The sequence below is a fragment of the Pristiophorus japonicus genome, chromosome 7 (genome assembly GCF_044704955.1).
Source record: "Pristiophorus japonicus isolate sPriJap1 chromosome 7, sPriJap1.hap1, whole genome shotgun sequence".
In the NCBI taxonomy this organism is placed as follows: Eukaryota; Metazoa; Chordata; class Chondrichthyes; family Pristiophoridae; genus Pristiophorus; species Pristiophorus japonicus.
Genome location: NC_091983.1, coordinates 209957923 through 209971768, shown reverse-complemented (window position 1 = coordinate 209971768; position 13846 = coordinate 209957923). Strand labels below are relative to the sequence as shown.

The window sequence follows — 13846 nt, the reverse complement described above, 5'->3', positions numbered from 1 at the left end:
ATAATATGGCGACCAGAACTGCACGCAGTGCTCTAAAAGTGTGGTCTTAAGGTTGTCTTTATTATTTGGCTAATTTTCAGTAACCTTTCTAGGTTTCAAAAGGAATTGTCCGTTACGCCAATAACATGAGGAATGAACTACGCACTGCGGCAGTACATGGTTCAAAGCATCACTTAACATTTTTACATGATATGTGGAGGGAGCTTCTTTAAAAGTATTTCATTTTCTGTAAAGCGCTTTGGGACATCCCGAGGTCGTGAAAGACACTACATACGAATTATAGAATCATAGAAATTTACAGCACGGAAGGAGGCCATTTCAACCCATCGTGTCCGCGCTGGACGACCAAGAGCTATCCAGCCTAATCCCACTTTCCAGCTCTTGGTCCGTGGCCCTGTAGGTTCAGGCACTTTAAGTGCACATCCAAGTATTTATTAAATGTGATGAGGGTTTCTGTCTCTACCCTTTCAGGCAGTGAGTTCAAGACCCCCACCACCCTCTAAGTAAAGAAATTTCCCCTTATATCTCCTCAATACCTCCCCCCAATTGCTTTAAATCGATGCCCCCTGGGTGTTGCTCCTCTGCCAAGGGAAACAGGTCCTTTCTATCCACTATTTCTAGGCCCCTCATAATTTTATACACCTCAAAGAGCTCTCCACTCAGCCTCTTCTGTTCCAAGGAAAACAAACCCAGCCTATCCAATCTGTCCTCATAGCTAAGATTCTCCACTCCCAGCAACATCCTCGTAAATCTCCTCTGTATCCTCTCCAGTGCAATCATGTCCTTCCTGCAATGCGGCGACGAGAACTGCACGCAGTACTCCAGCTGTGACCTAACCAGTGTTTTATACAGTTCAAGCATAACCTACCTGCTCTTGTATTCTATGTCTCGGCTGATAAAGACAAGCATTCCGTATGCCTTCTTAACCACTTTGTCTACCTGGCCTGCTACCTTCAGGGATCTGTGGACATGCACTCAAAGTTCCGTTTGTTCCTCTACACTTTTCAGTGTCCTACCATTTAATGTGTATTCCCTTGCCTTGTTAGACCTCCCCAAATGCATTACCTCACACTTAACCGGATTAAATTCCATTTGCCACTGTTCCGCCCACCTGACCAGTACATTGATATCTTCCTGCAATCCGCAGCTTTCTTCATCATTATCAACCACACTGCCTATTTTAGTGTCAGCTGCAAACTTCTTAATCATACCCCCAACATTTAAGTCCAAGTCATTGATATATACCACTTAAAGCAAGGGACCCAGCACTTAGCCCTGTGGAACGCCACTGGATACAGCCTTCCAGTCACAAAAACACCCATCAATTATTACCCTCTGCTTCCTGCCTCTGAGCCAATTTTGGGTCAGCAACTCAATGCAAGTCTTTCCTTTATTTCCTCATACAGAATTTCTACAAAAGAGCTTTTGGCTTACGGGCAAACTGCAGATGAGTAAAATGCTGCATCACAATGTGCAAATCAGTACTGGTTAAGTTAGAAGATGTCATAATACTGTCAAGTGTTCCGGTCAGGTTGCACCTGGAATATTGTGCCCAATTTGGTCACTGAGACACAAGCAAGGCATTCAGGCTGCACAGACAGTGCAGACAAGAGCCACGAGGTTCATCCTGAGCATCTGACAGTTAAGTCACCAGGAAAGTTTGGGGAAAGGGGGCTCTATAGTCTGGAAAGGGGGCAACTGAGAGTGATTCTTATAGGGCTATAACTTATATTAAACTTTGTAGATAAGGTAAATCAGAAGTAGTACTTCAAGGTAAGGGGAGACAAGGGGGCATAGGCTAAAACTAGTGAACGGTCAATTTAGAAATAGTAGGAGGATCTTACTCCTGCGAAGGTGTGATGACCCCTTGGATCGGCCTTCAGGGTGGAGCAGTGGAAGCACAAACCCGAGACTCATTCAGCGATCCAGTTAAGTGGCGGGGGACGGGAGGACTGCAAGTGTGTTTTCCCAGGCAAACAAGGTAAGATGGACTCAGTAATGGTCCTCATCTGTATTCATCTCATGATCTTTTTAAAATTAAACAGTGCTGGCAGACACATTTCCCCCACTGTAGAAATTGGCATTGGTTCGAAGTCTAACTGTGTGGCTGCTTTTACAAAAAAAAACATATCAATTTGTAATTGTGTTCTGCAAAAGATGTTGTAGCTAATACGTGTTCAACGCCCTGATAAAAACAACTCAACTTGGCACCTTTCTTCAGAAAACTCTCAGATCTGCAAATTCATTTTTTTTTAAAAAGATAACATAAATTGAACATGCAAATACAAACAGCATTTAATGATGAGAAATGTGAATGAAGACATGCTAAAACAGAGATAAAACCCACAAGAGAGGTAATGCTAAAATGAAACGAACTTAAATTTAACAAAATAGTTATGTTAAATGAGCCGTTGATAGTTTGTGAGTCGACGGAGTGGGGAGTGGGGAGATCGAGGCGGCCTACAAAAGGCCCAGCATTGAGGAGAGGCTCGGGAGTTCGTGAGTCGGCGGAGGCGGAGTGGGGAGATCGAGGCGGCCTACAAAAGGCCCAGCATTGAGGAGAGGCTCGGGAGTTCGTGAGTCGGTGGAGGCGTGATGGTGCAGCTGCAGCAGGGAGGCAAAAAAGTAGTAAGAAATCGAAAGGTGGCGTCACAGCCAAGGGGGTAAGTGATTGGCAAGTAGCTTTTCGTTTTCTTTCTTTATCAGTAAGTAACATTTAGCATTGTTGTTGCCAAATTAAGTTAATCTAAGGGCCAAGTCATGGCAGGACAGCTTGGACACGTGTTATGCTCCTCCTGTACAATGTGGGACGCTTCCGGTATCCCTGACGACTACGTGCGCGGGAATTGTATCCGCCTCCAGCTCCTGACAGACCGTATTGCGGCACGGGAGCTGTGGGTGGATTCACTCTGGAGCATCCACGATGCTGAGAATGACGTGAATAGCACGTTTAGCGAGTTGGTCTTACCGCAGGTAAAGGGAACACAGCCAGATAGGGGATGGGTGACCAACAGGAAGAACAGTGCAAGGAAGGTATTGCAGGGGTCCCCTGCGGTCATCCCCCTGCAAAACAGATGCATCGCTTTGGGTACTGATGAGGGGGATGATTCATCAGGGAAGGGCAGCAGCAACCATGTTCATGGCACCGTGGGTGGCTCTGCTGCACAGGAGGGCAGGAAAAAGAGTGGGAGAGCTTTTGTGACGGGGATTCGATTGTAAGGGGAATAGATAGGCGTTTCTGTGGCCGCAACCGAGACTCCAGGATGGTATGTTGCCTCCCTGGTGCAAGGGTCAAGAATGTCTCGGAGCGGGTGCAGGACATTCTGAAAAGGGAGGGTGAACAGCCAGTTGTCGTGGTGCACATAGGTACCAACGCTATAGGTAAAAAAAATGGGATGAGGTCCTACGAGACGAATTTAGGGAGCTAGGAGTTAAATTAAAAAGTAGGACCTCAAAAGTAGTAATCTCAGGATTGCTACCAGTGCCACGTGCTAGTCAGAGTAGGAATCGCAGGATAGCTCAGATGAATACATGGCTTGAGGAGTGGTGCAAGAGGAGGGATTCAAATTCCTGGGACATTGGAACCGGTTCTGGTGGGACCAGTACAAACCGGACGGTCTGCACCTGGGCAGGACCGGAACCAATGTCCTAGGGGGAAGTGTTTGCTAGTGCTGTTGGGGAGGAGTTAAACTAACATGGCAGGGGGATGGGAACCGATGCAGGAAGACAGAGGGAAATAAAATGGAGACAGAAGCAAAAGATAGAAAGGAGAATAGTAAAAGTGGAGGGCAGAGAAACCCAAGGCAAAAAACAAAAAGGGCCACATTACAGCAAAATTCTAAAGGGGCAAAGTGTGTTAAAAAGACAAGCCTGAAGGCTCTGTGCCTCAATGCGAGGAGTATTTGGAATAAGGTGGACGAATTAACTGCGTAGGTGGCAGTTAACGGATATGATGTAATTGGCATCACGGAGACATGGCTCCAGGGTGACCAAGGCTGGGAACTCAACATCCAGGGGTATTCAACATTTAGGAAGGATAGACAGAAAGGAAAAGGAGGCGGGGTGGCGCTGCTGGTCAAAGAGGAAATTAATGCAATAATAAGGAGGAACATTAGCCTGGATGATGTGGAATCGGTATGGGTGGAGCTACGGAATACCAAAGGGCAGAAAACGCTAGTGGGAGTTGTGTACAGACCACCAAACAGTAGTAGTGAGGTTGGGGACAGCATCAAACAAGAAATAAGGGATGTGTGCAATAAAGGTACAGCGGTTATCATGGGTGACTTTAATCTACATATTGATTGGGCTAACCAAAACGGTAGCAATGCGGTGGAGGAGGAATTCCTGGAGTGTATTAGGGATGGTTTTCTAGACCAATATGTCGAGGAACCAATTAGAGAGCTGGCCATCCTAGACTGGGTGATGTGTAATGAGAAGGGACTAATTAGTAATCTTGTTGTGCGAGGCCCCTTGGGGAAGAGTGATCATAATATGGTAGAATTCTTTATTAAGATGGAGAGTGACACAGTTAATTCGGAAACTGGGGTCCTGAACTTAAGGAAAGGTAACTTCGACGGTATGAAGCGCGAATTGGCTAGAATAGACAGGTCAAGGATACTTAAAGGATTGACGGTGGATAAGCAATGGTAAGCATTTAAAGATCACATGGATGAACTTCAGCAATTGTACATCCCTGTCTGGAGTAAAAATAAAATGGGGTTAACAAGGGAAATTAAGGATAGTGTTAAAACTAAGGAAGAGGGATATAAATTGGCTAGAAAAAGCAACAAACCTGAGGACTGGGAGAAATTTAGCATTCAACAGAGGAGGACTAAGGGTTTAATTAAGAGGGGGAAAATAGAGTACGAGAGGAAGCTTGCAGAGAACATAAAAACTCACTGCAAAAGCTTCTATAAATATGTGAAGAGAAAAAGATTAGTGAAGACAAACGTAGGTCCCTTGCAGTCGGATTCAGGTGAATTTATAATGGGGAACAAAGAAATGAGAGACCAATTGAACAAATACTTCGGTTCTGTCTTCACGAAGGAAGACACAAATAACCTTCCGAATGTACTAGGGGACAGTGGGTCTAGTGAGAAGGAGGAACTGAAGGATATCCGTATAAAGCGGGAAATTGTGTTAGGGAAATTGATGGGATTGAAGGCCGATAAATCCCCGGGGCCGAATAGTCTGCATCCGAGAATACTTAAGGAAGTGGCCCTAGAAATAGTGGATGCATTGGTGATCATTTTCCAACAGTCTATCGATTCTGGATCAGTTCCTATGGACTCGAGGGTTGCTAATGTAACACCACTTTTTTTAAAAAGGAGGGAGAGAAAACGGGTAATTATAGACCGGTTAGCCTGACATCAGTAGTGGGGAAAATGTTGGAATCAATCATTAAGGATGAAATAGCAGCGCATTTGGAAAGCAGTGACAGGATCGGTCCAAGTCAGCATGGATTTATGAAAGGGAAATCATGCTTGACGAATTTTCTGGAATTTTTTGAGGATGTAACCAGCAGAGTGGACAAGGGCGAACCAGTGGATGTGGTGTATTTGGACTTTCAAAAGGCTTTTGACAAGGTCCCGCACAAGAGATTGGTGTGCAAAATCCAAGCACATGGTACTGGGGGTAATGTACTGACGTCGATAGAGAACTGGTTGGTAGACGGAAGCAGAGAGTCGGGATAAACGGGTCCTTTTCAGAATGGCAGGCAGCGACTAGTGGAGTACCGCAGGGCTCAGTGCTGGGACCCCAGCTCTTTATAATATACATTAACAATTTAGATGAAGGAATTGAGTGTAATATCTCCAAGTTTGCAGATGACACTAAACTGGGTGGCGGTGTGAGCTGTGAGGAGGACGCTAAGAGGCTGCAGGGTGACTTGGACAGGTTAGGTGAGTGGGCAAATGCATGGCAGATGCAGTATAATGTGGATAAATGTTAGGTTATCCACTTTGGTGGCAAAAATACGAAGGCAGAATATTATCTGAATAGCGGCAGATTAGGAAAAGAGGAGGTGCAACGAGACCTGGGTGTCATGGTTCATCAGTCATTGAAAGTTGGCATGCAGGTACAGCAGGCAGTGAAGAAGGCAAATGGTATGCTGGCCTTCATAGCTAGAGGATTTGAGTATAGGAGCAGGGAAGTCTTACTGCAGTTGTACGGGGCCTTAGTGAGGCCTCACCTGGAATATTGTGTTCAGTTTTGGTCTCCTAATCTGAGGAAGGACGTTCTTGTTATTGAGGGAGTGCAGCGAAGGTTCACCAGACTGATTCCAGGGATGGCTGGACTGACATATGAGGAGAGACTAGATCAACTGCGCTTTTATTCACTGGAGTTTAGAAAGATGAGAGGGGATCTCATAGAAACGTATAAGATTCTGACAGGACTGGACAGGTTAGATGCGGGAAGAATGTTTCCGATGTTGGGGAAATCCAGAACCAGGGGACATAGTCTTAGGATAAGGGGTAGGCCATTTAGGACTGAGATGAGGAGAAACTTCTTCACTCAGAGAGTTGTTAACCTGTGGAATTCCCTGCCGCAGAGAGCTGTTGATGCCAGTTCATTGGATATATTCAAGAGGGAGTTAGATATGGCCCTTACGGCTAAAGAGATCAAGGGGTATGGAGAGAAAGCAGGAAAGGGGTACTGAGGGAATGATTAGCCATGATCTTATTGAATGGCGGTGCAGGCTCGAAGGGACGAATGGCCTATGCACCTATTTTTATATGACAGTGTTGATTCAGTTCAGGCACATGACACCAGAACTTGACGAATGAAAGTGCCAGATAGTTGCTTGCACACGCATTCTTACTGAATCAATAGAGACACAATTCTGTCAATAGTACTAAGCGCCCTACCTTTTTAGCCACAGCTTCAACCACAGCCTTTATTTTACTCTGATTGTATTCTCCCTCAGCCCTGCCCTTTCTATTCCTATTTCCTCCTTTCCTCTTACAAAGGTCCTGAACCTTGCTGTGACATATATGGTTTGACAGGCTGTGACCACCACCTCCTAATCCCCGATACCTCGTTCAAGTGATCAATTGTGCATGAAAGTGACCCGGAATTGTGCTGTGCCCTGAAGATTGGCTCTCAGCGGGCTGTGTCGCGGCAGCTGAGCCTCATCCTGCCCTCACCCGTGAAGTTCCAAGCAAGAGTCACCAGGTAGAAATCAGGAGCAGGAACCTTGGCCGACTTTGGATGCTCCTGGCCCGTGGGCTCCGAGGTCACCTGGCAGAGATCAGCTGAGTCAGCAGAATCCAGGGACTGAACCCTGGTGCATAAATCTCCGTTACATGTTGACTTTACCAATACGAGTCAGGCAAGGATCCTCAGATAATTCTAGTCACCAGTAAAATAGCAGCCGACAAATATCTGCCACAATACAATTTTAAAAAGAGTTTCTGCATTGGAAACCATAAGTAGACAGGAAAACTGTGCCCCGGCCGGGAGACGTTTGATACTTGAAGTACCAGTGATTTGGTTGATTTACCCAACGCGCCAGACAGCCTGCTTCAATCCACTGCGACGCAGGAGTTGCCGTGAACGGGAAACATTTTCTGCGCGCTCATCGCCTACCTTACTGAGGTAGTCATGAATGCTCATCGTAGTCAGTTTGCTCAGGTGCCCGTTGAGCCCCAGCGCCATTAGCAAGCCAGCGTACTCGTTGGTCAGCTCGGTGTTTTTCTGTCGGTTGTACACGATCCAGGCAGAGTCTATCTGGGAAGCCGGCGCTATCTTCAGTCCAGCAGCCACCCCGTTGTGAAAGCTGGCCCAACTGGCCATGTTGGGTGGCACGTCAATGTTGCCGCTGTTCAGGTCAACTGTCGTGTTTCGAGGAGGTGCTCGCCCTAATAATCAGAGACAACACCGCACGGCGCCAATTAGCACGGGAAGCAATGGATTATTTCTCACAAGCAGCTTTTAGTAAAGCGCCAAGTAAAATAGAATAATTACATGAAATATACAGCACAAACAGGCCATTCGGCACAACCATTCCATGCCGGCATTTATATAGCATCTATCACAACCTCAACAACAACTTGCATTTATATAGCACCTTTACCATAGTAAAACGTTCCAAGGCACTTCACAGCTCATGAAGTACTTTTGAAGTGTCATCACTGTTGTAATGTAATAGTGTAACACTTGCAATTATTAATGTACAAAAGCATGTGAAGGTGCTTCACAGGAATGCAGTGAGACAAAAAAATGGACGCTAAGCCAAAGAAGCAGATATGAGCAGGTAGAAGAGTCTTAAATCAAACAGAAATAGAATTAGAGGCAGAATGTGTTTTACACTGCAGGACGGCACGCTGCATCAACTGTAAGATTCAACATTTAACATTTAGAATATCTGAAGTAGCGGAACAAAGAGAAAGTATTCGCACTTCACTCTTCAAACTCTGGAAGCTGGATTTGGATCCAGTCCAAAATGATGGGATGAAAAAGAGTATTTCGATCGTTACAAGAGTACAATGTGGAATGAGTTTGGTCAGTCCCAATCAGGTTCCTGCAGTACACAGCACAAAACTGCCCTTAATTTAACACAATTGGCACTACGTCATCAGTCACACTTGAGAGGTCACAAGAACGGCTGGTATGAGAAATGGAACATTTTAAATAGTGCAGTCTTCTGGGGGTGAGGTGAAAGAATATTGTTGGGGCAAAAGTAACTTTTTTGTAATAGTGTCTGACATTGACGTGGGGGGACTTGTGCACATAATCCAAGGTGACACTCGAGTGCAGTGCTGAGTGAGTGCTGCACTGTCGGAGGTGCCGTCTTTCAGATGAGACTTTAAACCGAGGCCCGTCTGCTCTCTCAGATGGCCACAAAAGATTCCTGGTGTCCAAGCCAATATTTATCCCTCAACCAACATCACTAAAACAGATGATCTGGTCATTATCACATTCCTATTTGTGGGAGCTTGCTGTGTGCAAATTCGCGGCGGCGTTTCCTACACTTCAAAAAGTACTTCATTGGCTGTAAAGCGCTTTGAGATGTCCTGAGGTCGTGAAAGATGCTGTATAAATGCAAGTCTTTCTTTTTCCCTGTTGCTATCCTAAATCCTGTTCCCTGAAATGATGCCACACTGTTGAATCGTAACACATGGAAGTGAAGGCCACAGCTCGAGCAAAAGGAGCAGCGTAAAGAAATCCTCTGCTCCCCGTCTCCCAAGTACAAACCCTTCGTCAGGATTTATTTGAATTATAAAATATCTTGTGTCCGTGATGGTGAGGTGGTATTGTTGTGAGCCTCCATGTGACACTACTGCTCCACCAGACCATTGGAAATAAAATTACAACCAATATTATTTTGTGATAGTTCCCTATTTCCTTCTCCACCCCGTCCCATTTCTTTAGTCCTTCAATCAGGACACTTGGCCCAATGCTGCTGGGCCCTCCCTCCAGATTATTCCATTCCCTGCCTCAAGACCTGGACCAAATGTTCCAGTGTTACTCCCGCTCTCCTGCCCACTGACTAGATATATTTGCAATGCATGCTTGTTTCCCCAGAGTTTTTATGTAATGTTTTAAAAATTCATATTTTTTTTTAACAAAGGGGGAAGTACAGTTTTAAATTGAGTGCAGCTATTTATATTGCAATCCCAAAAGCTGCTCCCAGACACCAGTATGATGCAAGAGAGAACATTTTGTCCAGAAGCTATCATGTTTTTTGAACTGGGTCAAGTCAGGACAAGCTGTAATAACAATGGTATTAACAAGCATTTGCGTTGCACTCACCAGAGAAGGACGTTTGCATATTTATCAGCTAAAAGGAACATTCAGTTTTCTGAGGTTACTCATATTTGTAAAATATTTCCTCTGCTCTCTGGTTCCAATGACCTTGGACCAGTGGCAATTAGTCATGTGTGAGCCTCGACGGTGAACATCAGCGGGCTGTTCGGCAACAGTGATTATACTTCAAAAAGTACTTCATTGGCTGTACAGCGCTTTGAAACATCCGGTGGTCGTGAAAAGCACTATATAAATGCATGTCTTTCTTTATTAGGGGCAGAGTATCACAGCCGATCCCGATTTGGAGCAGGAACCCAATTTCCCCCTCAGGGGCTACTGAAGCCAATTGCAGCAGTACTTACTCATCGTCCTGGCTTGAGATTAGCTACTGCAGCACGACTGAGGGTCAACTTCCGGAACTCACTGCTCAGTGTGCAAACCATGACATGGATCCTAAACTTGCCCTTAATCACTTTGTACCTTTTTTCACCTTGTGCTGCAGTCGCTGTATAACTCGAAGCAGTGCTTTGGATCAACCTTGTCGATTTCACTTAGTATCTTATGTAACCTCTCTAAAGTTCGCTCTTATTTGCCTCCTTTCAAGAGTGAAGAATCAGTTGTTCTAAATCTCTCCTCGTAAGTCAAGCTCACTGACATGAGATCAATAACAACTTTCATTTCTATAGCACCTTTAACCTAGTACAACGTCCCCAGGCACTTCACAAAACTATAAAACAAAAATGGACACAAGTCCAAAGACGACATTAGGACATGTGACCAAAAGCTTGGTCAAACAGGTAGGTTTTAATTAGCATCTTAAAAGAGGGGAGAGGGTAGAGAGGCAGAGAATTTACGGAGCGAATTCCAGGCAGCTGAAGGCACGGCTGCTAATGGTGCAGTGATGAAAATCAAGGATGCGCATGGGCCAGAATTGGGGGAGCGATGAGATCTCGGAGGGTTGTACCGCTGGATGAGGTTAGAGATAGGGAGGGGCGAGACCATGGAAGGATTTGAACACAAGTATGAACATTTTAAATTCAAGGCATTGTTGGACTGGTAGCCGATGTAGGTCAAGGGTGGTGAGTGAAAGGGACTTCTTATCCTTCTCTCCACTGCTTCCAGGACTGAGATGTTTCCCTTGCATGCCAACTGACCAGAACTAAACTCAGTGCTCGAAGTGTGGCTTGACAGAGTACGATACCGATTCAGTTTGATGACCTCAAACTTGTGCTCTACTGATTTGTCGCATAACTCAGCATTCAATTTGGGTTGTTGACTGCTGCTCCACAATGACTAAAGAAAAGAAAATGTCTTGGATTTATATAGCGCCTTTCATGACCATCGGATGTGTCAAAGCGCTTTACAGCCAATGAAGTACTTTTGGAGTGTAGTCACTGTTGTAATGTGGGAAACGCGGCACCCAATTTGCACACAAGCAAGCTCCCACAAACAGCAATGTGATAATGTTATTGGTTATGTTGATTGGAGAGATAAATATTGGCCAGGACATCAGGAAGAACTCCGCTGCTCTTCTTCGAAATAGTGCCGTAGGATCTTTTACGTTCACTTGAGTTTAATGTCTCATCCGAAAGATGTCACCTCCAACAGTGCAGAGCTCCCTCAGTACCTCACTGGAGTGTCAGCCTAGATTCTTGTGCTCAAGTCCCTGGAGTAGGACTTGAACCCACAACCTTCTGATTCTGAGACGAGAGTGCTACCCACTGAGCCACAGCTGACTAGGCATAAGCATTCACTTAATCAGATCATACAGCATCCTGACTTGGTTTTGGGTCAATGTCCGGGAATTCTGCACTCAACAGCTTTGTCGGAGCACCATAGGCACAAGGGCCACGGCGGTTCAAGAATGCCCATACTCACCTTCTCAGGGCCACTGGGATGGGTAGAATGACATCGAACCTATAGCACGGAAACAAGTAATTCGGCCCAACTGGTCTATGCTGGTGTTTATGCTCCACATGAGCCTCCACCCACCCCTTTTCATCTCACCCTATCAGCTTAACCCTCTATTCCACTAAATGCATCCTTCCCAACATCACTCGTAGCCTGAGAACAAATGAAAAACATGTTCCCACAGCTAGCCCAATGCCGTTCATCAAACATTTTCTTCATACACATGCACCACTTATCAGTATTGAATTTCATCTGCCACATGCAAATTTTTTCTCGATGCTTCAGCAGATTCTTGAATGATTGAGAGCAGCGGTACACAAATAATCCAATGCAGAAAATACTCCTGGGAGGTGCACGAGTCATATTTTGAAGGATTTAAAATTTTCGTTTTTCCACTGCCCAAATATTGTGCGACTCATCGGATATGTCAAACGTTATAACCAAATATTGCACAGGAAAGTCTCATACAGTACAAGCCAATTATATGCAAATACTCAGGGACACAAGCACATTGTAGATTAACAAATCTGCTTTTAACCAAATGAAACAGTACAACCACATTTGAAAAGTCATGTAAAAGTGAAACCATTTCATATATATTTATAAAATCTGCAACCGTTAACCGTTTTTCAATCTGACAGACAATTCTTGACTTGGCATATAAAAATTAAGTTGAAGACTAAGGGGGAGACAGGGGGCAGGGGAAGACAGGTGGCGGGGGGGGGGGGGGGGGAAACAGGGACCGGGGGGGGGGGGGGGGGGGGGGGGGGGGAAAGAGAGAAAGACGGGAGCGAGGAAGGGAAAAGAGCAGAGAGGGGGAGGGGGAAGAGGTGTGGGGAACAAGCGCCGGTTGAAAGGTTCTTCAAATTTAACAGCATACTGTAACCCCAAACCCAACTGCACCAGTGTGATATCTTTATTTCCCTTATCAGTCATCGTCATGATTCATCTGAAACAAGATTGGCGGTGTACGTCAGTTAACTTTGAATGAATGAAGGCAGTTTTGTGCTGTGGACCCATGCCCACGAAGCACCGAGTTGAGATTGCACAAGCCTGTCACACAGAAGATGTCTATAACCAGCAGAGAGGGCCGACTGTCGGTATTAGTCCGGATCTAAACCCTGATGAAACCGAGGTGAAAGGACAGTGCGGCAACCTAACTATTTCAGTGAGGTGCCAGGCAGGTTACCGAGAAACAACTGGTTATAAAGAGCAAAATCGGCTAATTTCCAGGAAAGATATCAAAGTGAACACCACCGTAAGAAATTGACAAACACTACATTTAATGGGTTTGGATGAGAAATACATACCGGTCAGATTTAACTTTGGAATAGGAAGCGGCTCAGTTGGCACCGGATGGTAGGAAAACAGAGTGAACATCCCTCTTCCTGCAGGAAGGGCCATGGTTCGTTGGCACAACTGTAGCAATCTGTCAGAAGATTATACAATTAGTAATGGATATGTGAAAATGAATTGCAGGGTGCAACAGCACATTGACTCCTGTTATATACAGTAACCATATCGTGCAGACATATACAAGAGTAAAAAAAACAATGACCTATCTCTTACCCTTTATTGGCCATCCTTTACATAGAAACATAGAAAATAGGTGCAGGAGTAGGCCATTCGGCCCTTTGAGCCTGCACCGCCATTCAATGAGTTCATGGCTGAACATGCAACTTCAGTACCCCATTCCTGCTTTCTCGCCAAACCCCTTGATCCCCCTAGTAGTAAGGACTACATCTAACTCCTTTTTGAATATATTTAGTGAATTGGCCTCAACAACTTTCTGTGGTAGAGAATTCCACCACTCTCTGGGTGAAGAAGTTTCTCCTCATCTCAGTCCTAAATGGCTTACCCCTTATCCTTAGACTGTGACCCCTGGTTCTGGACTTCCCCAACATTGGGAACATTCTTTCTGCATCTAACCTGTCTGAACCCATCAGAATTTTAAACGTTTCTATGAGGTCCCCTCTCATTCTTCTGAACTCCAGTGAACACAAGCCCAGTTGATCCAGTCTTTCTTGATAGGTCAGTCCCGCCATCCCGGGATTCAGTCTGGTGAATCTTCGCTGCACTCCCTCAATAGCAAGAATGTCCTTCCTCAAGTTAGGAGACCAAAACTGTACACAATACTCCAGATGTGACCTCACCAAGGCCCTGTACAACTGTAGTAACACCTCCCTGC

General features: G+C 45.3%; 1 protein-coding gene across 2 annotated transcripts in view; it reads right to left on the bottom strand.

The window, feature by feature from the left end:
* anapc1 (anaphase promoting complex subunit 1) overlaps positions 1 to 13846 on the bottom strand; it is a 199421-nt gene that overhangs the window by 104789 nt on the left and 80786 nt on the right. For both annotated transcript variants that reach the window (XM_070885752.1, XM_070885753.1), the window contains exons 27-28: positions 12969 to 13087; positions 7588 to 7859 (exon numbers count right to left, since the gene is read on the bottom strand). In XM_070885752.1, the coding sequence (XP_070741853.1) occupies positions 7588 to 7859; positions 12969 to 13087 (391 nt within the window). The remainder of the gene's footprint in view (positions 1 to 7587; positions 7860 to 12968; positions 13088 to 13846) is intronic.